Source organism: Phoenix dactylifera, unplaced genomic scaffold (assembly GCF_009389715.1).
Source record: "Phoenix dactylifera cultivar Barhee BC4 unplaced genomic scaffold, palm_55x_up_171113_PBpolish2nd_filt_p 000764F, whole genome shotgun sequence".
Classification (NCBI taxonomy): domain Eukaryota; kingdom Viridiplantae; phylum Streptophyta; class Magnoliopsida; order Arecales; family Arecaceae; genus Phoenix; species Phoenix dactylifera.
The window spans coordinates 196,045-223,223 of NW_024068135.1; the positions used below are offsets into that span (position 1 = coordinate 196,045).

The 27,179-nt window shown below is 40.1% G+C and overlaps 1 protein-coding gene across 1 annotated transcript in view; it reads right to left on the reverse strand.

The window, feature by feature from the left end:
* LOC120107102 (WD repeat-containing protein LWD1-like) overlaps nt 1-26,673 on the reverse strand; it is a 48,330-nt gene extending 21,657 nt beyond the window's left edge. The window contains exon 1 of the mRNA XM_039120259.1: nt 26,506-26,673. Coding sequence (XP_038976187.1) covers nt 26,506-26,673 — 168 coding nt within the window. The remainder of the gene's footprint in view (nt 1-26,505) is intronic.
* Between the last annotated feature and the right edge of the window lie 506 nt (nt 26,674-27,179).

Here is a 27,179-nt window from a genome sequence, read left to right on the forward strand (position 1 = left end):
GGTAGCTATGCTACCGCTTTGGTTGAAGGGTGCGATAAAGGCGTACCTCATGAAACTCCAAATCTTTGAGTAGCAAAGTTGGCCCAACCATATTGTTTTACCTTCTCGGACCCCAAACTCAAAGAATGGTAAAGTTGGCCCAACTGGAGGGCCACTACAATCAATGGTAGTGATAGAGATGGATCTCCTTAGACCCTAAATCCCATAGGGCGGTAAAATTGGCCTAGCCATAGCTTTCAACTTTGGGCAACTAGGCTGCCGCTCTAGTTGTTGGCTATAATGGAGGCATGCCTCCTCAGACCCCAAACCCTAGAGTGGCAAAATTAGACTAATGAGTTGTATTCTTTGATGCAATCATGCTGCTTGGTTGGTTGAGGTTGTGGAAGCCTGATCTTCCTTTCTCGTCACACTCAGAGTGGAATAATTTTGATCTCTATTTTTAACTACATCCAATGGAAAAAAATTGCACCTTCATTAATAATGTAAACTGGAGAACACAAACTCAAGATGCATAATGATAAATGTTCAGTAATAGTAGATTCTCAAGTTCATAGAGTCTTAGCTCTGAGGAAGTAGAGTTCCATCAAGATGTTGCAGGCATTAAGTTCCAGGATGCACTTTCTCAGCAACTTAGTAGGGTCCTTCCTAATTTAGGATGAGCTTTCCCAATCCTTCCTCTATCAGTTGAGTTCTTCTTAGCACTAAACTCCCAAGATAAAACATGTGCTCCCTGACCCTATAGTTGTAATATTTGGCCACTCTATATTAGTATGTAGCCACGAAGACCTATCCTTACTCTCAGACTTCTTCAATAAGTTCTAGCTTAACCCTCAGATTATCTCGATTTTGCTACTCATTGTAGCATTCCACTCAAAAGATTGGCATTCCAATTTTCATAGGTATCACAACTTCAACTCCAAAGGCAAAGGCAGAAAGGTGTATTCGAGGTGGATGTTTTGCTAATCGTATAATACATTCACATGATGTTGGAGAGCTTGTCCACCTAGAGGCCTTTAGCTTTATCTATCTAAGTTTTTAGATCTTGCAAAATTATCCTATTTGTCACTTCTTCCTGACTATTGGCCTGCAAATAAGCCATTGAGGTGAACCCATTCTCAATGCCTAACTCTCTGCAGAATTTAGTGAAATGATTATTATTAAATTATTTTCCGTTGTCGATCACTAATACCCATGGAATGCCAAATCTGCAAATGATGGACCTCCAGATGAAGTTTCTTGTGCTCTTCTCGGTTATCCAGGATATTAGTTCTGCTTCAACCATAATCAAAAATTTCTTCTATCAAATAGTCAAGGGAAAGAGCCCCAAGATGTCCAAGCCTAACTGAGTGAAGGTTCATGGGCTAATAATTGGAACCATCTCAGTTGCGAGTTGGTGTAGAATATTTGAGAATCACGAGCATCTGTCACACTTCTAGATGAACTTGACTGCATATTTCTTTAGGGTAGGCTAATAATAGTGCTATCTCAGCACCTCGTAAGCAAGTGCCCTGTCCCTAAGTGATTACCACAAATTTCTTCATGCACATCCCGCAAGACGTAATCTGCTTCATCCAGTCTAAGACATCTCAAGTATGGCAAAGTAAAGGATCATTTATAAAAGTTTTCATTGATGAGCATGTACCTAGCTTTTTGGAGTTTGACCCTTCTAGTCTTTGCCTTTTACTTGGGTAGGCTTCCATCTCGGAGATAACCGGTCAAGGGATTCATCCAACTTGGTTGATGGTCTATCTGCATCATGGTACATCATCCTCGATGCTCCTACAACGTAGAACCTTAGCACGGATGATGCATCCAAGTTGAGTGATACCGAGCTGGCCAACTTTGATAGTAAATCTGCTTTATTGTTCTTGGATCTTGTATTTGATGGATGTTGAAGTACTTTAGATTGGAGATGAGCTGCCACACCTTATTCAAAAAGTGAATCATCATTCGTTCTTTAGCTTCATTCTCTCCTCTAACTTGGTTCATGAAGAGTTAGGAGTCATTGCACACTTTAAGTATATCCATCTCGATCTCTTTAGCAAGCCTCAAAATGACCACCAAGGACTCATATTCGGCTTCATTATAGGAAGTCAAAAGCTCAAATTGAAGGGCATGTTCAAGTGATTCTCCCTTGAAGCTTATCAGTATCAATCCAACCCCACTTTCGGCTGCATTGGAGGACCCATCCACATATAGGGTCCATGTATGAGGATCATTGGTCGAGGTAGGAAATTCCTCCATACCTTATTATTTGCAAGGATACACTCAACTAGAAAATTTGCAAAGACCTGAGCTTTAATGGGAGAGCGAGGTCGGCACTGGATGTCGAACTTCCCAAGCTCTGAGAACCATTTGACTAATCCTTCGATGTCTCAAGTTTCTGTAAGATCTACTACAGTGGCTGGTCTGTCAAGACCATAATGGTATGAGCCTGAAAATATAACCTTAGTTTATGGGTTGATATGACCAAGGTATAAGCTAATTTTTTTTGTTCTTTGATACCTCATCTTGACATCATGAAGCAGCCGACTAAAGTAGTAAATTGGCTTCTATCTATTTTTTTCTTCTCTAACCAACACCAAGCTGATGGCCACTAAGGATACAGCCTAATAGAGGTAGAGTTCTTCACTCAGTTCTAGGCAAGAAAGGTGCAGAGGCAATCCAAGGGCTCTTTTGAGCTCATCAAAGGTATGTTTGTGTTACTCAGTCCATATGAAGTTCTTAAGACACTTTAGGAACTTGAATAAGAAAAAAAATTTATCTGCTAATCTCAAGATGAATCTATTTAGGCTGGCGACTCATCCCATGAGGCGCTGAACCTTCTTTACCATCTTTGGTGGGATCATCTCTGTGGAGTGATTGATTAAAATCCTATTTGATTTTGATGAGCTCAAAGCATTTGAGTATATTTTTTGTTTACTAATGAATTCAATTAAGTGTTTTCAGTGAAAATCTTCTCTAAGTGTCTCTAGACTTGGTTCATAGTATTTTGGATAAGTTAAGAAGTCAGCTTGAACCAAAGTCTGAGACTCGAGTCGACTCCAGAGTATCACGAGTCGACTCCAAGCGTATCAAGTTCACTGGCACGGGCTCGAGTCGACTCCGAATCGGTACGAGTCGACTCCGACTGAGAACAGACAGACGAACAGAAAGCTTTAATTCAAAACCTGTCAGCGAGTCGACTCCCGAAGTGCGCGAGTCGACTCCAATGTTTACCGAGTCGACTCCGGAGAAGTATGAGTCGACTCCAAGGAGTCACAGGCAGAAAAGTCAGAGAGCAGTTTTCGGGTCTGAGATTCGAGTCGACTCCAGTGGAACGCGAGTCGACTCCGATGGTTGGCAAGTCGACTCCAAAGAAAGTGAGAGTCGACTCTCAGAGGAACACAAGAAAAAAGACAGAAAGCATTTTTTGGACTCTGAGATTCGAGTCGACTCCCGCAATACGCGAGTCGACTCCGAGACTCCGCGACCACAAAAAAAAAAAGACAGAAGACCAAGTTACTGCCTCTGAGATTCGAGTCGACTCCCAGACAGCTAGAGTCGACTCCAAGGCAGCTTCACATCAAAAAGGCAGAAGACCAAGTTTTGGAAACTGAGAGCCGAGTCGACTCCGAGGAAGTTCGAGTCGACTCCAAGACTGGACGAGCCAAAAAGACAGAAGATAGGGAGTTCGGGCTCTGAGCGCCGAGTCGACTCCCAGGATTGACGAGTCGACTCGAGTGGACCAAATTCAAAAATAAATCCACGGACTCCATGGGATGAGCCGACTCCGAGAAAGCCAAGTCAGCTCCAGAAGTTGGCGAGTCGACTCTGGGTCAAGACGAGTCGACTCCCAGTCGCGAAGGCAACTTTAATTCAAATCTGGAACAGTTGCCGAGTCGACTCCGGAAAAGTATGAGTCGACTCCCGCTACAGACGAGTCGACTCCTGATCGCGCGAGTCGACTCCAACCCACCAACGGACACATGGTCAGGCTGTGCAGAGTGTGCAGAACGGGCAGAAAAAGGTGTCTAACGGCTAGTTTCCGTGGGGGTTGGTTTAAATAGCCACAGAAGACTGTAGCAAAGAAAGGAACAACCATTCCACTCCAAGTATTCAAGCATTCAATCTCTGCAACCTGTTCTTCAACGAAAAAAAAGGGAAGAGCTGCATTAACTGCATCCACCTACATCTTCCCAGCAATTAAAGAATCCTCCTCCTGCATTCAAGTCGACTACACATTCAAGAGGAGACCCGAAGTTTAAGAAGCCATTCCTCTTCTCCAACTTAAAAGCGTTTGAGGGCTTCTAAACTCTTTTCAGATTATATTGTTTTCCATCTGCTTTTGAGAAGCTTAGTTTTCTATTTGTCTATTTTATTTACAACTTGTATCTGCTTGGTTCAATCAGGGGATTGAATCAAGGGTATTGAGGTTGGTTGGTGAGCCGAGTGTAAAACCAACGTGTGTAAGGGTTCGATTGTGATCCCGGGAAAACAATCGGGGTGGTTCTAGTCGGTGAGCCTGGAAAAACCGACCGAGTTCGTTGTGAGCTCGTAAAACAACAAGTTTGGTTGTGAGCTTGGAAAACAACCGGCTGTAATCCAAGGGGGTTATAGTGAATTCCCAAGTGAGACTTGGGGAGTGGACGTAGGAGCAAGGGTTAGCTCCGAACCACTATAAAACTTGGTGTTTGTGATTGATTGTCTCTCTTCTTCTTCCTCTCATATCACTCACAGCACATAGCAATTAATTAAACAACTTGCAATAGTTTTAATTAGTCATTCACAACGTTTTAAATAGCTAAATTATTTTAAAACCCAATTCACCCCCCCTCTTGGGTTGTCTATCTGGGCAACAAGTGGTATCAGAGCCTAAACTCTTCCACCCAAGAGTAAAAGATCGAAATGACAACTCCATTTGGATCTTCTCACATTGAGGGTCAGTCCACCCAAAGACCCCCATTCTTTAATGGATCCGACTATTCATATTGGAAGGCTAGGATGAGAATATTCATCCAAGCCCAAGACTATGAGATGTGGACCATTATAGTAAATGGCCCATACATCCCATCCATATATGTAGAAGGTGTCACGGTACCCAAACTAGAAAAGGATTGGGATGAACATGACATGAGAAAGGCACAACTAAATTCTAAAGCTATGAATGTGCTTTATTGTGCCTTAGATAGAAATGAATTCAATAGGGTCTCAACTTGCAATTCTGCAAAAGAGATTTGGGACAGACTTGAAGTGACCCATGAGGGCACGAATCAAGTCAAAGAATCCAAAATAAATATTTTGGTTCATAAATATGAACTATTTAAAATGGATTCTAATGAAACAATCACATGCATGTTCACTAGGTTTACTGATATTGTCAATGGCCTAAAAAGCCTTGGCAAGAACTATACTAACAGTGAGCTTGTCAGAAAAATCCTTCGGTGTCTACCAAGGTTATGGGAAGCTAAAGTGACGGCAATCCAAGAAGCCAAGGACTTGAACAAGTTACCACTTGAGGAGCTTCTTGGATCCCTAATGACGCACGAGCTAACCATGAAACAACACAACGAGGAAGAGTCCTCCCATAAGAAAAAGGTAATAGCTCTAAAATCTACTTCATCTAACAAGGACTTATCTTGCAGTAGCAGCAGTGAAGAAGAAGAACATGAGGAAGATGATGGTGAGGCACTTCTTGTGCGCAAATTCAGAAAGTTCATCAACCACAAGAAGTCCTATCATCAAAGGAGAGGCCCCTCAAATTCCTACCGCAAGGACAAAGGTAAGGAAAGGGAAAATGAGGGGATTGGGTGTTACGAATGCAAGAAGTCGGGTCACATAAGAGCTGAGTGCCCTTTACTGAAGAAGAGGAGCAAGTACAAGAAGAAGAAGGCTCTTGTCACGACACTATCCAACTCGGACTCATCATCCTCTTCATCGGATGAGGAACAAGAGGAAAAGGCCAATTTCTGCTTCATGGCCAATGGAAATGAGGTAACGCTCGAATCGCCTTTAGATTTTACTTTTGATGAGCTTTATGATGCTTTTAATGAACTAATGATTGAATATAAGGCTATAAATGTTAAAAACAGAGAATTAAAAGTAACTAACCAAACTTATATCCGTAAGTATGATTCATTAGTTAAGGATAAGGATTTAATCACCAAAGAAAATATAGACCTTAAGACAAGCAACCAACTTTTAACTCAAAAGACTAATACCTTAACTAAGGATAATGAAAAACTAACTAAGGAACTTTCAGAACTTAAAAACCATAAACAAATCTTAAACAAGGATCTCACAAAAGAACTAAATGATCTAAAGGCAGAAAATCAAACACTAACTAAAGAACTTAACAAATACAAACCTTTGGTTGAAAAATTTACATGTAGTTCTGAAAAGTTAAATATGATACTCAATAGTCAACGAGCAGTATTTAATAAAGCGGGTTTAGGGTATAAACCAAGAAATAAACAAAAACTTCTTAGTAACTTCTTTGTTAAAGCTAGGGAAAGTAAAACTAAGAAAATAACCTGCTTTTGTTGTGGAACTATAGGTCATAAAGCAAATGTGTGTAATTTTAGGAAAGGTAAAACAAAAAGAAAAATTAAAAGGGTATGGGTTCCAAAAGGAACCAACATGACTAACCATGAAGGACCCAAGAAAACTTGGGTACCTAAAATTATATAATCTGCTTGTGTAGGAGTGTCTTGCAGCCAAGGTCAACAAAAACTACTGGTATTTGGATAGTGGCTGCTCAAAGCACATGACGGGTGACAAGGATCAATTTTTCACCCTTGAAGCTAAGAAGGGAGGTGCTGTGACTTTTGGAGACAACAACCAAGGTCACATCATTGGTATTGGTAAAGTTCAAATCACCCCTTCTACTTTTATTGATAATGTTAGATATGTTGATGGTCTAAAGCATAACCTATTAAACATTAGTCAACTATGTGATAAAGGGTATGATGTTATGTTTAAACCATCACTATGCATTATAACAAACCCTAATGACAATAGTTTAGTTTTTAAAGGAATTAGACGTGGAAATGTATATGTTGTAGACCTTGAAGATCTTGCAAAACATAACCAATGTTTAGTTGTTAATGAAACTAAAGATAATGATGCTAGTTGGTTATGGCACCGCAAGTTAGGTCATGCAAGCATGGACACAATAACTAAACTAGTTAAAAGAGATTCCGTGATAGGTTTGCCAAAATTAAAATTTGAAAAGAACAAAATATGTGAAGCATGTCAATTTGGCAAACAATTTAGGAACTCATTTAAATCCATAAAATGTGTCTCTACCTCTAGGCCTCTAGAATTATTACACATGGACCTATTCGGACCAACTAGAACAACAAGCCTAGGTGGAAATAAATATGGTCTAGTTATTGTAGATGATTATTCTAGGTACACATGGGTCATGTTCCTAGCACATAAGGATCAAGCATTTTCTGTTTTTAAGAAATTCCATAAAGAAGTAACCAATGCTAGAGATACCTCTGTAATAGCTATTAGAAGTGACCATGGTACCGAATTCGAAAATCTGTCATTTGATGAGTTTTGTAGTAAAAAGGGGATAACCCATAATTTTTCTGCACCTAGGACACCACAACAAAATGGAGTTGTGGAGAGGAAAAATAGAACTCTAGAGGAAATGGCTAGAACTATGTTATGTGAAAGTAACCTCCCTAAGTACTTTTGGGGAGAAGCCATTAATACCTCTTGTCATATATTAAATAGAGTTCTATTGAGACCCATCATAAAGAAAACACCTTATGAACTTTGGAAAAACAGAAAATCAAAAGTCAATTACTTTCATGTTTTTGGATGTAGGCGTTTTGTTCATAATAATGGGAAAGATAATCTAGGTAAATTTGACTCTAAATCTGATGAGGAAATATTCTTAGGTTACTCTACAACTAGTAAAGCCTATAGAGTCTTTAATAAAAGAACGTTAGTTATAGAAGAATCTATACATGTTGTATTTGATGACTCTAGTGATTTTTCCTCTAGTAAGAAAGTTAATTTTGATGATGATGTTGAAATTCTTGAAGAAAAGATAGATGAAATGGCATTACAAGATGATAATCAAAAGTTGAGTGAAGGAGCATCATCAAGCCAAGAGGCTATTGTGGATCATGGGCTAACTAAAGCTTGGAGGTATGCTCACGGGCATCCTAAGGAACTAATTCTAGATGATCCATCTCAACCGGTTAGGACTAGAGCATCCCTTAGAAATTTAAATAACCATCTAGCTTTTGTCTCACACTTTGAGCCCAAATATAGAGAAGAAGCCGAAAATGATGTAAATTAGATAAATGCAATGCAAGAAGAATTAAACCAATTTACTAGAAATAAGGTATGGAATCTAGTAGAGAGACCTTCTGAATATCCAATTATAGGTACTAAATGGATTTATAAAAATAAACTTGATGAAAATGGAATTGTTATAAGGAATAAGGCTAGACTAGTAGCAAAGGGTTATAATCAAGAAGAAGGTATAGATTTTGATGAAACCTTTGCTCCAGTAGCTAGACTTGAGGCCATTAGATTATTATTAGCGTATGCATGCTCTAAGGACTTCAAACTATTTCAAATGGATGTAAAAAGTGTATTTTTAAATGGGTATATTAATGAGGAGGTATATGTAGAACAACCTCCTGGTTTTGAAAATCATCAATACCCTAATCATGTATATAAACTGAACAAAGCACTTTATGGTTTAAAACAAGCACCTAGAGCATGGTATGAGAGGCTTAGCAAATTCCTATTAGAACATAAATTCTCTAGGGGAAATGTAGATACAACACTGTTTCTGAAAAAGCAAAACAAAGATATGTTTTTAGTACAGATTTATGTTGATGATATTATTTTCGGTGCTACTAACAATCGCCTCTGCGAAGAGTTTGCTGATTGTTGCCCAGTAGATACAACCCAAGAGGGGGGGTGAATTGGGTCTTTTAAAACTTTTATGCTACTTCTAAAACTTTTTGATTAACTATGCTAAGTTGTATAGATACACAGTGAAAGTTAAACTTAGCAAGGTTTTGATGTATAGACTTTGACTTGATTAAATATGCTTGCAACTAAAAGATGTGCGGATAAGAATTAAGCAAGCAATTTATCTAAGTAAGTAAGTGTGTTAGTTAGACAATAACTAGAGGCATTACAAACACAAAGGACATATAGTGGTTCGGTGCACCCCAGCACCTACATCCACTCCCCAAGACCTCTTGGGAATTTCACTATAATCCTACCGATTACAGCCGGTTGTTTTACAAGCTCACAACCCAACTTGTTGTTTTACGAGCGCACAACGAACTCGGTCGGTTTTCCCAGGCTCACCGACTAGAACCACTCCGATTGTTTTTCCGGGCTCACAATCAAACCCTTACACATTGGTTTTACCCTCGGCTCACCAACAAACCTAAACCCCGTTGGTTTTCCCTCTGGCTCACCAACAAACCTTAATCCCGTTGGTTTTCCCTTTGGCTCACCAACAAACCTTACACCGTTGGTTTTCCCTTTGGCTCACCAACAAACCTTTAACCCCTTGATTCAATCCCTTGATTGAATCAAGTTACAAGATATTAAAACAAAGAATAAAAACAAATCAAAGCTTCTTAAACAAGCAGATATGACAATATAAACAAATAGAGTAAAGAGAAGCCCTCAAACGAGTTTTGAAGATGGAGGAGCTCGGCTTCTTCTTTACTTGATCCTCCTCTGATTTGGCATGAAGTAGAGGATCCCCGAGGCAGCACACGGATGGAGAGGAAGCTTTCGGATTCACTTGGATGCTCTTCTTCTCTCTATTTCGTTTTGGATGGCCCTTTTGTGCTTATGGGAGATTTCCTTTGTAATCTCTTTGAGATCTCTTTCCTAGATGATCTCTCCCACTTCCATACGTTCTCCCCTAGCTCTCTTCTTGTTTTTATAGCTTTAGATGGCGTGGAAACAAGAATTAGCCGTTAGAGACAAAAATAGAGCCGTTGGACACAGTCTGCACTTCCTGACAATATTACCGTTGGGATTGGAGTCGACTCGCGCGATCAGGAGTCGACTCGCCTGTTGCAGGAGTCGGCTCGTGCTTTACTGGAGACGACTCGGCCACTGTTCCAAATTTGAATTAAAGTGCATGCCTTGACTGGGAGTCGACTCGTCTTAACCTGGAGTCGACTCGCCAACTTCTGGAGCTGACTTGGCAATTTCGGAGTCGGCTCATCCACTGAAGTCCGTGGATCCAATTTTGAATTTTGTCCTCTCGAGTCGACTCGACTGTCCTGGGAGTCGACTCGAATCTCAGACCCCGAACTCCCGATCCTCTGTCTTTTGGCTCGTCCAGTCTTGGAGTCGACTCGAACTTCCTTGGAGTCGACTCGGCTCTCAGTTTGTGAAACACAACCTTCTGCCATCTTGGTGTAGCGCTGCCTTGGAGTCGACTCGAGCTGTCTGGGAGTCGACTCGAATCTCAGAGGCAGTAACTTGGTTTTCTGTCTGTTGATGGTCGCGGAGTCTCGGAGTCGACTCGTGCAATGCGGGAGTCGACTCGAATCTCAGAGTCCCAAAAATGCTCTCTGACTTTTTCCTTGTGTTCCGCTGAGAGTCGACTCTTGCTTTCTTCGGAGTCGACCTACCAACCATCGGAGTCGACTCGCGTTCCACTGGAGTCGACTCGAATCTCAGACCCGAAAACTGCTCTCTGACTTTTCTGCCTGTGACTCCTAGGAGTCGACTCATACTTCCCCGGAGTCGACTCGGTAAACATTGGAGTCGACTCGAATTCCTCAGGAGTCGACTCGAAGACTATTCTTTCGAATTTTTCCTTTGATTTTACTCCTCCAATTTGAACCTTTTGAACTTTAAACTTGGGCCAATGAATTGTAGCTTTCTTCTAACTTTTCTTGAGAGCTTTTGGAGGCCTTCTTGTGTTCTTCCAACTTGCTATGTTCCTTGCAAAATAAATATCTTTCTCCTTGCAACATAAACATTAGTATCTATACTTCAAGGTTTTGTGATCATCAAAATCAATCTATGAATCAATCTTTGGGTCATCAATCTCCCCCTTTTTGATGATGACAAAACTTGGAGTATATGCAATATAAAAGATATTGTTTTCTAGAAGTAATACATAGCAAAGTTGCATGAAGTAGAAAACATATATTTTTAAAACATACTTCATGATAATGCTTTAGATTTAATCAGCTTAACACAATCAACATATTTCAATTTAAGCTGATTTGTATTCAATTCAAAGCATAAAGGCATTATGAGCATATACTTAGATATTTGCATATACTTAGATATTTCTCCCCCTTTTTGACAACATCAAAAAGATAGGAAAACATTAAGCACAAAGATAAGAACATTCAAATATTTCTTTCCCTTATTGTACTCTGATTTGAATGTTGAATTATTGCAAGAATATGAATCATATAACTCAAGGCAATAATATTGGAATCAGATTAGTGAGCACAGATCAGAGCCAATTAAGATAGTTTTCAAGAAGTTTTCTAAGTTGATACCACAGATAGTTTTCTAATCAAGTGTAGGTGGAATCTTCCTTAGGTTAATTCAAGAAGTGGAAATCTAACCTCTCTTCAATAATAAGTGTGAAAGCTTGTTCATTTAAGATCTTGTGCCCAATCTATTAAGTATTTTATCAACATGAGAGCAATTTAACTAATTTTCTGAGTATAAGAGGTCAAAACCTATATATGTAAAAGACACATCATCATGTTGGATCATTAAGTCTTAATAACTTCAAAGTTCTTTAATGATAATAAGATCATTGGGGCACAAACACCAAAATATGAAATCATGCAACATGATTTCTTTAGAGACTTTCTTTTATCTCTGTAGAAAGTAAGCACAATTTGATACATAACAATATGAATTGGCACACAATTTAAGTTCTAAAGTTCAAGTCAATTACACGTTATTCTCCCCCTTTTTCATTAAGTTAGAGGCTCTCTAAGCTCAACTTGCAATTTGGTTCATGATTTATGCATAAGATATACTAACCAAATAACACGCCTCAAGGTGTATCATAAAGATTTTCAGATTAAATTTCAGATGATACATATTGGAGAGTATTAGGATCATTTTTCATTTTGTATTCTTCCTCTCTCCTTTAGTTATAGATATACGTGATTAAGTTCCGTGAGACCTCTCCTTCTGAAATTTTCTTTCTCCCCCTCTATTGATCATTCCATTTAAGAGTTTAGAATTTGAAAATAATGTTCAATAAAATTGTCAATCTCAAAACTATATTTTCTATAAGTTTCAGCTTATTTTCACAAGACTCAAGGTTTGAGATAAGACAACCTTTATAGAACTCATCTCAAGGTAATTAAAGCGTGTCTTGTAATATAAGGAGGTTCATCAAAATCAATCCATAAAATTTAAGGTATACATCAAATTGAAGTAACTTTAGGATAAGATACTGAATATCTAAAGCTCCCCCTCAAAAGATGCATACTTCTTTAATCATTCTTTTCTTTTGTTGAATTTCAGATTTTAATGACAAACGTGAATAGAACTGAAATTCTATGATATCGAGAATGGAGAGTGATCAAGAATTATTCAAAATTTATAGCAATCATCCTTTTTAATCTATCAAGAACAAGTTATGCTTCCTCTTAATCTTTGAGAAAATGTACTGAAATATTAATCAGAAAATGATTCATTTGACGCTCAGTTTCTTTCAACAGCATTTACATTTTCTTTCTTTTAGAGTCATTTGAGTGAGGTGAAATATTTCTAGCTTTTAGATCATTCACTCTATATATATTCTGATGGAAATCTTTAAGAATGTAGGAGAGAAAAACATATAGATGATCATTGAGGTATATATATTTATAGAACTCAATTTCTTAATGATAGTTTTTCAGCGATGTATACATGAATCACAATAAATCTTTTTAATATCAAAATAAAATCATATATTTAGAAATTTTTGTTTGCAATCAAGATCATCGAAAGACACATCATTTGAACCAATATTAGTATACTTTGAAGATAAGAAATGATATGTTTCGGATGCGTATCGGAGCAATCACCAAAGGCATCAAAATTAATTCTGTTTTTCTTAAAGTAAGACTTTATTTTAAAATTACATTTAGTTTAAGCTTTTATACAAAATCAGATTCTGAATTACATAGGATTTTCAATAAAAGCTTTCTAAGTCATAATATGAGATATGTATCTTTCACAATGTAGCTCATCTTAAATTGTTACGATTGAAAAATACATATTTCAATAACATTAAAGCACTTTCAGAATCTTTGTGTTTAATTTTGAGTTTCGATACACAATAAAGGATATTTTAACAAGTATTAGGACATTATGTATCAAAGTTAGGCAAGTAGAAAGATAGATCAATATCAATTTATTTTTCCTAAATAGAGATGTTCTTCTCTTCTCCTTTCTACAATTTTATTTAGCTTTCAGATTTTAACAATGATTGTGAATGACAAATCTGAAATTTCTTTTCAATAAAACTAAACAAAAGATGTTATGTAGCAATTCAAACATTCAATCAAATTGTCCAAGTATGAAACATTACAAAATATTGAGAATCCATAAATCAAGACATTATACCATATGCAAAATATACCATGTGTTAAGTCATGCATTAAAATACTAAGTACAAGAATGTCAAGGATCAAAATCAATTCTTTTCAAATAAACTCCCCCTATTTAAATATAATCTTGCAATGATTTCATCCTTAAAGTGTGTTTTCAAGTGATTAAAAATTTGACTTAATTCTACTTTCATTTACTTTGTTTTTCATTTATAACTTTCTTATGCTCTATACTCTATTTGCTCCCTATCCGGTGGAGTTGGGAAGGGGCACGAGGTACTACCACTAGCCTCCCTCTTGTGCCGTCCCTAATATGCCCTACACCGAATAGTTGGGTCAAATAGTGCCGGGTACTACCACTAGCCTCCCCATTGGCACCATCCCTATGATGAGCAATATAGAAAGGTTAAAATGTTCACTCCAAACTCTCCCTGTTTGAGTGTAATTAATTATGGATTTTATCCCTTCCAAAAGAATGCTCACACAAGTCTCACAAATGTGTCGAATATATTAAGTTTGTTTTGCTTTTCCTTAAGGTTGAAGTGTTTGCCTCTACTTGGATTTTACTTCTCTTGAATAATATCCATTTTCTTTTCTTTATCTCTCTCTCTTTTTGTTATTCTCAAGTAATTTTCATGAGAGAGCAGAATAGAGAATTAATCTTACGTATCATATATATGTATATCATGCAAACAATATTTTCATTATGCTCAAGGTTTCATAACTTCTCACAAGTTATTTTACATCAACATTTTAAGCATATACTTGTGTATTTCATGGTTATGACATAGGCAAAGATATATTTTAGTTTGGGCAAACCATGAAATAATTTCTAAAAGTATAAGTCAGTCAATACACATATAGACATGATATCAAAAATTAATAATTAAAGAATTTAATCATGCCATAATAAGATTTAAGTTACTGACTTTGCTCAACTAATTTGTGAGAAAGGTATCTAAATTACCTATTCATTATATGTTCTTCAAGCCAAACTAGATTTCTTATGTGTGAACTTTTGGCTGAAGAAGATCCTCTCTCTTGTTTGCATGTAAATGTTTAGTGTATCTTTCATGAAGATATCCTTCAAGTTGAAATCTCTCATTTTTCTTTCTTGAAGGAAGGTCATTAGTTTCTTTAAGATACAAAGCATTCATCCAACATATATATTTTTTAACTAGATGACTCAATATAAGATATGACAATAGTTGCATGTTGAGTCACTTTACTCAAGAGATTGCCTAAATATAAGCAAGCACATATCATTTGAACTAAAGGGATAGATTCATTAACCAAGATAGTTTAAGTCAATTTAGTTTAGATTCTATTTGCTTAAGATAATTATCAATAAGATATGTTAACTATGTTTTAATCAATTTATCTTAAACATTTGTTTCTATCAAAATTCAGATTATGATTCATTTGTTATCAATAAATTATGATTCATTAGAGTTAGATTGAAGTCTTGCATAAGGGCACATAATGATCACACAATCTGGTCTATTAGGTGTTTGATGAAATAATTATTCTATCATGCTTTTGATGCTTGTTCCAAATCACATATTGCTTTATCATATTGGTAATGAGTGTTTTCAAATAAGGTGGTTATTTTACATAGATTTTTTTTTAAATGAAATAACCACATAGACGTATATTCTACACATTCATTTGACAGAATATAAAGCTCATAAAGCAAGCAAATGATAATGGTGATCTTTACTTCTAATCATGCAAGAATTTCATCAAGATCTAATTCATCTTTTCTTGATTGAATCTTTTAGTAGTCACCAATTTTTCTTCATTAAGTGCATTTCTGAAAACTCAATTTGGTTCTAATTATTAACAAGTTTTCAGATTGTCATATGTAAAAGATTAAACATATCCATATATAATTTGATTTTAGTATCTTGATAATGAATCATTAGTCTCATAAAGAATAAACTGAATTGATATTTCTTTAACTAGAATCTTTTCATTGAATATTCTATATGCATTGCTTGATGAATGATATCCAAGGATAGAAATATCTTTATCAGATTTGGCATTATTTTTCATAAGAACATATCAAGCATAACATGTACGACTGAAAAATATGAAAGATATGCAATGGTTCATTTTCCATTTTTCAGAAGATCAAAAGGAGTTTTCATCAAAAATAGATCTAATAGAAATCATATGTATGACAAGCAGTGATGATAGCTTTTTAAAAATCATTTAAGTAGATGACTATCATACACAGTTGTCTTTTTCATTTCTTCAAGAATTCTATTACCCCTATTTTACTTAAGATGTCCTTGGTGCTGAAATAGTTAATTTCTGCATAAACTTTATCAGGATTTTGGTTTTCAACACTGTGCCATGATACTCTTTATCTTCACAGTTAGGAAACCTTTATCATTTGAAACACTTTTACAAGATTCAGCAAATACAGAAAATATTTTCAAGTTTATTTTCCAAGAACAAATCCAATGTAAGCTTTTGAAAACTTAGAGATGGAAACAACATCTTTAGATTTAGAAATGATTTTTGGTTGTTTCCTTAGTTAACATGCATAGTAAACTTTGACCTTGCAGAAGATATTCTAAGTAAACCAATGACAAGATCTTTTGAGATTAGGTCCATACTAGCATAAGTTAATTTTATATGCCAAAAAGAATTCTTTGATCATAGTATTTATAATACATATATTCAAAGATATACCAAGTACACATTTTCATATCTATGATCAATGAACAATAATGCCATGGATAAAAACTCTCAGTCAAGCATATAGAGAATTCATTGAGTTATTCTTAGGAGAATTGATTTACCAAATTATCCATCTATAAGTAGAGCATAATCTAGAAAGATGGAGTGATTTGGATATATTTTCTTTTCATATCAGAATATCACTTATATCACAAGAAAAGAATGATTAATACTTGCAAGATGTGTTTTAATCAACTAATAAAACAATTTCAGTATGAGAGGATGCGAGAATTACTGATTTCATTATTATTTTTTTGTTAATAACTTTTTAAGTTTCTTTATGTTCCATGGGTACCTTGGTACACCTATGTGTCCATCCTCATTTTCTCATTTTGGGTACCCAAGCTTGCTTGAGTCCTTTGAGAGTTAGGACATATGGTTCCTTTTGGAACCCATATCTGTTTAATAGTAATAACTTTACCATTTAATTTAATTATACTAGAACGATAGGTAAAGTTGTTATTCCCATCCTTTTCATTAATAGTTTTTAGAGAGTGTATGAAGGTCATTTATTATGATTTTCCATAAATAATAGTTTTGTGATTGAATAAAAATGCGCATGCGTGCTTTCCAATATGTGTAGTCTATGCCATTAAAACAGTGGAGGCCTATCAATTGATTGTCCTTCTCCTAGAAAACTATCTATTTGAGTTGTCATGATCTTTGGCTCTAGTCGGTTAAGACTACAAATAATATTTGAGCACCTGCTCTGATACCACTTGTTGCCCAGTAGATACAACCCAAGAGGGGGGGGTGAATTGGGTCTTTTAAAACTTTTATGCTACTTCTAAAACTTTTTGATTAACTATGCTAAGTTGTATAGATACACAGTGAAAGTTAAACTTAGCAAGGTTTTGATGTATAGACTTTGACTTGATTAAATATGCTTGCAACTAAAAGATGTGCGGATAAGAATTAAGCAAGCAATTTATCTAAGTAAGTAAGTGTGTTAGTTAGACAATAACTAGAGGCATTACAAACACAAAGGACATATAGTGGTTCGGTGCACCCCAGCACCTACATCCACTCCCCAAGACCTCTTGGGAATTTCACTATAATCCTACCGATTACAGCCGGTTGTTTTACAAGCTCACAACCCAACTTGTTGTTTTACGAGCGGCACAACGAACTCGGTCGGTTTTCCCAGGCTCACCGACTAGAACCACTCCGATTGTTTTTCCGGGCTCACAATCAAACCCTTACACATTGGTTTTACCCTCGGCTCACCAACAAACCTAAACCCCGTTGGTTTTCCCTCTGGCTCACCAACAAACCTTAATCCCGTTGGTTTTCCCTTTGGCTCACCAACAAACCTTACACCGTTGGTTTTCCCTTTGGCTCACCAACAAACCTTTAACCCCTTGATTCAATCCCTTGATTGAATCAAGTTACAAGATATTAAAACAAAGAATAAAAACAAATCAAAGCTTCTTAAACAAGCAGATATGACAATATAAACAAATAGAGTAAAGAGAAGCCCTCAAACGAGTTTTGAAGATGGAGGAGCTCGGCTTCTTCTTTACTTGATCCTCCTCTGATTTGGCATGAAGTAGAGGATCCCCGAGGCAGCACACGGGATGGAGAGGAAGCTTTCGGATTCACTTGGATGCTCTTCTTCTCTCTATTTCGTTTTGGATGGCCCTTTTGTGCTTATGGGAGATTTCCTTTGTAATCTCTTTGAGATCTCTTTCCTAGATGATCTCTCCCACTTCCATACGTTCTCCCCTAGCTCTCTTCTTGTTTTTATAGCTTTAGATGGCGTGGAAACAAGAATTAGCCGTTAGAGACAAAAATAGAGCCGTTGGACACAGTCTGCACTTCCTGACAATATTACCGTTGGGATTGGAGTCGACTCGCGCGATCAGGAGTCGACTCGCCTGTTGCAGGAGTCGGCTCGTGCTTTACTGGAGACGACTCGGCCACTGTTCCAAATTTGAATTAAAGTGCATGCCTTGACTGGGAGTCGACTCGTCTTAACCTGGAGTCGACTCGCCAACTTCTGGAGCTGACTTGGCAATTTCGGAGTCGGCTCATCCACTGAAGTCCGTGGATCCAATTTTGAATTTTGTCCTCTCGAGTCGACTCGACTGTCCTGGGAGTCGACTCGAATCTCAGACCCCGAACTCCCGATCCTCTGTCTTTTGGCTCGTCCAGTCTTGGAGTCGACTCGAACTTCCTTGGAGTCGACTCGGCTCTCAGTTTGTGAAACACAACCTTCTGCCATCTTGGTGTAGCGCTGCCTTGGAGTCGACTCGAGCTGTCTGGGAGTCGACTCGAATCTCAGAGGCAGTAACTTGGTTTTCTGTCTGTTGATGGTCGCGGAGTCTCGGAGTCGACTCGTGCAATGCGGGAGTCGACTCGAATCTCAGAGTCCCAAAAATGCTCTCTGGACTTTTTCCTTGTGTTCCGCTGAGAGTCGACTCTTGCTTTCTTCGGAGTCGACCTACCAACCATCGGAGTCGACTCGCGTTCCACTGGAGTCGACTCGAATCTCAGACCCGAAAACTGCTCTCTGACTTTTCTGCCTGTGACTCCTAGGAGTCGACTCATACTTCCCCGGAGTCGACTCGGTAAACATTGGAGTCGACTCGAATTCCTCAGGAGTCGACTCGAAGACTATTCTTTCGAATTTTTCCTTTGATTTTACTCCCTCCAATTTGAACCTTTTGAACTTTAAACTTGGGCCAATGAATTGTAGCTTTCTTCTAACTTTTCTTGAGAGCTTTTGGAGGCCTTCTTGTGTTCTTCCAACTTGCTATGTTCCTTGCAAAATAAATATCTTCTCCTTGCAACATAAACATTAGTATCTATACTTCAAGGTTTTGTGATCATCAAATCAATCTATGAATCAATCTTTGGGTCATCACTGATTTAATGCAGAGTGAATTTGAGATGAGCATGATGGGAGAGCTGAACTACTTCCTCGGGCTTCAAATCAAATAGTCTGAAGGAGGCATCTTCATCAATCAAGCCAAATATATCAAGGAGATGCTCAAGAAGTTTGATATGGAGGGAAACAAGTCAATCAGCACCCCCATGAGCTCATCATGCAAATTAAACCAAGATGAATCAGGTAAATCTGTAGATCAGAAACTGTATAGAGGTATGATAGGATCCTTATTGTATCTTACTGCAAGTAGACCTGATATTATGTTTAGCGTTTGCATGTGTGCTAGATATCAGGCTAATCCTAAAGAATCACATCTAGTTGCAGTTAAGAGAATTTTTAAATACCTTAATAGGAACTAAGAATATAGGATTATGGTACTCTAAAGAATCTAGCCTAAACTTAATAGGATACACAGATTCAGACTTCGCTGGATGTAAGCTTGATAGAAAAAGTACCAGCGGGTCTTGTTCAATTTCTAGGAGAAAACCTTATCTCATGGTTTAGCAAGAAACAAACTCGGTTGCATTGTCTACTGCTGAAACTGAATATGTTGCAGCCGGGAGTTGTTGTGCTCAAATCTTGTGGATAAACAACAACTAGAAGATTATGGCATTAAACAAGATAAAATTCCCATTAATTGTGATAATACAAGTGCCATTAATCTAACTAAAAATCCAATTCAGCATTCAAGAACTAACACATTGAGATAAGACATCACTTCATAAGAGATCATGTATTGAATGGTGATGGTGACACTCCAATTTGTTTGTACTGATGATCAATTAGCAGATATTTTAACAAAACCCCTAAGTGAGGAGAGGTTTAGTGTGCTTAGGAGGGGATTAGGAGTGATTGATCCATCCTAGTGGTAGTTTCCACTAGATTCATTGATTTTGATGATTAGATTGTGGTTAAAATAGAGTTTCTTTCACTGATCATCAAATCAGATCATACTTTAGTGTTTTTCCCTCATTTGGCACGAATGTAGCATGATTTTTAGGTGCGTGCCAAAGTTAGAGACGACTCGAGTAAGTTTCAGAGTCGGCTCCTGAGGGAGAGTCGACTCGCGCATTTGCGGGAGTCGACTCGCAGAGATGGCAGCTGAGGGGGAGTCGACTCACATATAGTCGGGAGTCGACTCGAGGTCTACAGGCGCATAAGGAGAGTCGACTCGCGCATATTCTGGAGTCGACTCGAGGTCGAGTCGACTCGCAACTCAGTGGAGTCGACTCGCAGTCGGGATCCGACTTTTTAACCCTAACTTTGTCGTTTCGAAAACACTTCTTTCTCAAGCCGCCACTGTTCACAAGCCCTAGAGCCGACTCTTAGGGTCGTCCCCAAGGCTTTTTCCGTCGACCCTGTCACCCGTCCCCTAGGATTTTTCTCCCTTTCTAGGTCGTCCCCGGTCGTCCCCAAGACTTTTCCGTCGGTTCTTCACCGTTCATCTAGGTTTTCCTCCCATTTTAGGTCATTATGCCGCGTAAGACCGTAGTTCCGGAAGAGGTCCCCGACCCGAGGCCGGTCCCGAGCGGCGCTCCAAGGCTCGGCACGATCCTGCGAGGCCACAACCTCCCGGCTCGTTCCCCGCCTAGGGCGGTTCCCGCGAGGCCATTAGCCGGGAAGGCCGTCACCACCGGGAGATATGTCGACTTCGACTATCTCTCCCGGGAAGGGTTCACTATAGGTGATAGACTCAGGGCCCAGGGCTTAGAGTACTTCCTCACCTTAGATCTCCCCACATATCTAGGGCTCATTAGAGAGTTCTACGGTACCGTCCATCGGGGAGATGGGGGTATCGAGGGCACAGTAAGCCGGTGTCCCTCTGTTCGTTACGGAGGATCTTATTGCCCACATCCTGCCACCTTCCACTAGTAGGGGTGGCTCCCACACACCCTGAGGACAGGGTTGAGGCCCTTACGGCCATTCTAGGGCATCCACCCAGTCACCCATAGACGAGGTATCCGCTAGCTCACTACCGATTGAGATGCGGATCCTCTTTGAGTATATTGTCTAGGTCCATCTTCCCTAAGACCGGGAGATTTGACTTTATATCTGAGAGAGACCTAGCTCTCATGTTTCTATATGCTTCATGGACACCCAATCAACTTCCCCAAACTCATATATCGATACATGTGTGAGGCCACTAGACAGACCTAGGCTCACCCTACCCTACGGCATGGTCTTCACATTATTTATTTAGGGAGTACGAGATTCCTATCCCTGAGGGGGAACCCTTTCGCGCATTGCGATGGACTGATCGCACGCGTGCAGGGACCCTACACAGGATGGGGGTTTCGGAAGCGAGAGGGGATTTGGGTTAGGAAGTCATCCATCACCACACAGACCACCAGACCTTCCCCAGTCCTGAGCCCGATTCTGACTTTCCTGACGTACCAGACTTTCCACCCACTTCTGCTCCTACCACTTCCGCCGGACCCTCCTCCTTGGCTCCACCACCCATGGAGGTCTGCATTGATCCTGAGCAGCTCCGGGAGCTGCGGCAGGAGATAGTCCGAGATCTGAGGGATGAGTTGCTTCGGGAGCTCCGAGGTTCGATGCCTACTCCCTCTCCTGCGCCCACATCTTCCGCGTTGGTTTCCTTCCCTGACAGCCGTGACTGACATGACGGCTGAGGTGCGGCAAGAGATATACAACATGAGGACCTTGATGCAGGGCCCAGTTCCATAGCATGGGTGAGGTCACGAGCACCACTCGACAGATGCGGGATGACATCGGCCGTGACATGTCACCACTATCGCGGGGGCCGAGCGGCTTGTCGAATGTGCTCATCGACAAGCTGGACGGACTGCAGAAGTCGGTGCTCGAGCTGGATACGACACAGAGCAGGGCCATCCAGGCCATCATTCGCCAGCTCGAGAACGTCACCAATGCGGTCCAATCACTCGTGGAGCGCATGCCTCGAGGAGACACATCCTCGAGAGGAGGAGCCACATCTCGAGAGGAGGAGATACATCCTCGAGAGGAGGAGCTACATCCTCGAGGAGACCATAGCTACTTTTTGTGTTTTGTTTTGACATGTATTGGTTTTGCTTTACTTATTGTATTCTGAAATGTACTTACATACAAATAATACAATGAGTAGCCGCATTTTTTCCTTCAATACTGTGCCTTTTGATCTATGTTTGATTATGTGTTCTGATTACCTTCTTTTTGATATGATGACAAAAAGGGGGAGAAATATGTATAAAATATGTAAAAGGGAGAGAAATATGCATAAAATATGTAAAAGGAATCAATGGAAATCAATAAAAAGATAAACTCTTAAAACACACAAATTTGTTCTAAGTGGATTCGGTACCTCGAGGCTCATTATCTCTCTTTGGGGCTCCTAATGGAGTAATCTCCAGAATCTATTCAAGGGATATTCGGAGATTAGCTGAATCCTACTCAAGAACAAATTGACAGATTTTCCCTCTAAAAACCAAATTTCAGTTCAAAAAACTTTCAAGCATTAAAAGGAATTCAAAGATCAAAACAAAGTAGAATGCATATGTTGAGGGGGAGAAATCTGAAAATTTAACAAAGCTAAATCATTAAAGATATATAAGCCAAACAATGATTGCATAATATGAAGGCTTATATAATTCCAAAATGAAAGGGGGAGCTTTAACTCCGAAATTTACTATTTCACTCCTTTCAAGCTTGGATAAATTGAATTACCAGACATTTGAATTCATTTATGGATTTATTTCATTGTTTATTGTGCAATTCACTCTTACATATACTCAGATGTTTTGTCATCATCAAAAAGGGGGGAGATTGTGGAGTGATTGATTAAAACCCCTATTTGATTTTGATGAGTCAAAGCATTTGAGTATATTTCTGTTTACTAATGAATTCAATTAAGTATTTTCAGTGAAAATCTTCTCTAAGTGTCTCTAGACTTGATTCATCAGTATTTGGATAAGTTAAGAAGTCAGCTTGAACCAAAGTCTGAGACTCGAGTCGACTCCAGAGTATCACGAGTCGACTCCAAGCGTAATCAAGTTCACTGGCACGGGCTCGAGTCGACTCCGGATCAGTACGAGTCGATCCGACTTGAGAACAGACAGACCGAACAGAAAGCTTCAATTCAAACCTGTCAGCGGAGTCGACTCCCGAAGTGCGCGAGTCGACTCCAATGTTTACCGAGTCGACTCCGGAGAAGTATGAGTCGACTCCAAGAGTCACAGGCAGAAAAGTCAGAGAGCAGTTTTCGGGTCTGAGATTCGAGTCGACTCCAGTGGAACGCGAGTCGACTCCGATGGTTGGCAAGTCGACTCCAAAGAAAGTGAGAGTCGACTCTCAGAGCGGAACACAAGAAAAGACAGAAAGCATTTTTCAGACTCTGAGATTCGAGTCGACTCCCGCAATACGCGAGTCGACTCCGAGACTCCGCGACCAAAAAAAAAGACAGAAGACCAAGTTACTGCCTCTGAGATTCGAGTCGACTCCCAGACAGCTAGAGTCGACTCCAAGGCAGCTTCACATCAAAAAGACAGAAGACAAGTTTCGGAAACTGAGAGCCGAGTCCGACTCCGAGGAAGTTCGAGTCGACTCCAAGACTGGACGAGCCAAAAAGACAGAAGATAGGAGTTCGGGCTCTGAGCGCCGATCGACTCCCAGGATTGACGAGTCGACTCTAGTGGACCAAATTCAAAAATAAATCCACGGACTCCATGGGATGAGCCGACTCCGAGAAAGCCAAGTCAGCTCCAGAAGTTGGCGAGTCGACTCTGGGTCAAGACGAGTCGACTCCCGTCGCGAAGGCAACTTTAATTCAAATCTGGAACAGTTGCCGAGTCGACTCCGGAAAAGTATGAGTCGACTCCGCTACAGACGAGTCGACTCCTGATCGCGCGAGTCGACTCCAACCCACCAACGGACACATTGTCAGGCTGTGCAGAGTGTGCAGAACGGGCAGAAAAAGGTGTCTAACGGCTAGTTTCCATGGGGGTTGGTTTAAATAGCACAGAAGACTGTAGCAAGAAAGGAACAACCATTCCACTCCAAGTATTCAAGCATTCAATCTCTGCAACCTGTTCTTCAACGAAAAAAAGGAAGAGCTGCATTAACTGCATCCACCTAACATCTTCCAGTAGGGCTGGAAGTGGGCTCGGGCCGGCCCGAAGCCCATCGGGCTGGGCCGCCTGCGGGCCGGGCTATTGGGCTCGACCCAATGAATTTCGGGCCGGGCTCGGGCTGCAAACTTAAGCCCAAATTTATTTCGGGCCGGGCTCGGGTTTCCCATTGGCCCGGCCCTGGCCCGGACCAAGCCCGAGCCCAATGACAGCCCGAACCAAGCCCAAATTGGCGGCCCGAATTGCATTTGGGAGTGGGAGTGTGGGACTAACCGGTTAGGCTTTAGGGCTCACGGGATTTGGCATTTGGGGATTTTATCATCGTCTCTTACTCTCTAGCCTCCACAGCTCCACTTCTCCAGCCCTAGCCGTCCGCCATCGTCTCTAAGCCAACCCGACCATACGTCTCTAAGCCAGCGCCTAGCCGTCCGCCAGAGCCGCCGCCATCGTCGACCATCGTCTTCTTCGTCTAGTCCGCCAGAGCTCGTCGACCATGCGTCTTCTTCGTCTAGTCCGCGAGCGCAGAGGCAAGACGAGAGCGGGGGAGCGCAGAGGCAAGACCATCGTCTCTCTTTCCCCGATCCCCATCTCGCCCTCTCCCTCTTCCTGTCCTCTCTGGACTCTGGTTCGTCTCCCCCCCCTCCCATCTCAAACCGTAAACCTAATCCCCCTTTCCTATTTCCTCTCACCGATCGATTGTTTATTTCTCTTCTTCTCACTTCGCAGGCGTTGATCTTGGCGCTCGGCATTGCGGCCTTCTTCCTCGAATACGTCAGAAAGATCGGACGCAAGCACTCGTAAGTCGTAAACCCTCCATCCTTTCACCTCCCAGTCCAAACCCTCTTCTCCTTTCTTGCCATCTATCTTCCTTCTCGTTTATAACTTCAGTGGGTTTAGTTGATTTATCATTGCATTTTCTTTCTCTTAACAGGCTATATATGGAAATGTTATTATGTGCTTTATAATGGTTGAGGTCGTATTTGCTTTGGAAACTAAAAGATATGGAGTTTGATGCTGACATTCTTTAACTTCAGCACAATATAATTTTGTTATTTCTGAGTTCTGACCTTCATGTTCTAAAGATTCGGTGCAAGAGCGCGATTTTTTTTTTCTTTAATAGCAAAGTGAGGTGGTGATTTTTACCAGATCAAATGGTGGCTCCATAAAACTCTTGCCCGGAAATTGTCTGCAAGGCCATATATAGGGCTCCAAACAAAAGAAAGATGTTCATGAGCAGCTCAGGCTTGGCTTGACGGACGGGCTTGATTAAGCTCATGTTGTTAGGAAATGAGCCAAGTGCATACCCCAAACGGGCCAGCCCAGGTTAGGGCCCAACTGGGGCCGGGCCAAATGGGCTCGGGCCGGGCTCGGGCCCGGGCTTCGGGCCTTGTTTCTTAAAAATTTTTCGGGCCCCGGCCCGGCCCCGAATCCGAAAAAAAAATTCGGGCCGGGCGTGGGTAGGGGTTTGGCCCGACCCGGCCCGGCCCACTTCCAGCCCTACTTCCCAGCAATTAAAGAATCCTCCTCCTGCATTCAAGTCGACTACACATTCAAGAGGAGACCCGAAGTTTAAGAAGCCATTCCTCTTCTCCAACTTAAAAGCGTTTGAGGGCTTCTAAACTCTTTTCAGATTATATTGTTTTCCATCTGCTTTTGAGAAGCTTAGTTTTCTGTTTGTCTATTTATTTACAACTTGTATCTGCTTGGTTCAATCAGGGGATTGAATCAAGGGTATTGAGTTGGTTGGTGAGCTGAGTATAAAACCAACGTGTGTAAGGGTTCGATTGTGATCCCGGAAAAACAATCGGGGTGGTTCTAGTCGGTGAGCCTGGAAAAACCGACCGAGTTCGTTGTGAGCTCGTAAAACAACAAGTTTGGTTATGAGCTTGGAAAACAACCGGCTGTAATCCAAGGGGGTTATAGTGAATTCCCAAGTGAGACTTGGGGAGTGGACGTAGGAGCAAGGGTTAGCTCCGAACCACTATAAAACTTGGTGTTTGTGATTGATTGTCTCTCTTCTTCTTCCTCTCATATCACTCACAGCACATAGCAATTAATTAAACAACTTGCAATAGTTTTAATTAGTCATTCACAACGTTTTAAATAGCTAAATTATTTTAAAATCCAATTCACCCCCCCTCTTGGGTTGTCTATCTGGGCAACAATCTTCTATAGAAATTTGATCTTTTTTGGGTTTGCCTCTATTCCATATTACATCACCATAAAGTCCAATAAATTTCTCGATGATACCCAAAAACGCGCACTTCTCGAGACTAAGCTTCATGCCATAGTAGAAGTAACACTCTGAAGGCCGCTTCCAATTGGCAATGTGTAGCTCAGCCTTTAGGCTTTTTACCAACATATCATCCACATATGCTTCCATGTTGCAGCCAATATAGTTTTTGAAGATCTTGTTGACGGCTGGTAAGTGGCTTCGCATTCTTTAGGCCAAAGGGTATGTATGACCTTATAGTAGTACAATCCTCTTTTGATGATGAAGCACTTCTTCTTCTTCTTCTCCTTCTGGTACATTTGATCTGACTATACCTAGATAAGTGTCCATGAAGCTAAGTAGTTCATATCCCGATGACAAGTTGGTCTATCCTTAGAAACAAAAAAACTATCCTTCAAGTGGATTTTATTAAGGTCGATAAAATCAATACAAATTCTCCACTTTTCGTTTGCTTTTTCCACCATCATCATATTTTCCAACTAATTTAGATAATCGACCTCACGGATGAAGCCAGCTCAGAGAAGTTTGGCCACTTCCTCATTTATAGCATGTTGCCTTTCTAGAGCGAAATTGCACTTCTTTTGCTGAAGAGGGTTATAGGTGGCATCCATACAAATACTCGATGAACAATTACTAAGGTACTAATACCCAGCAAT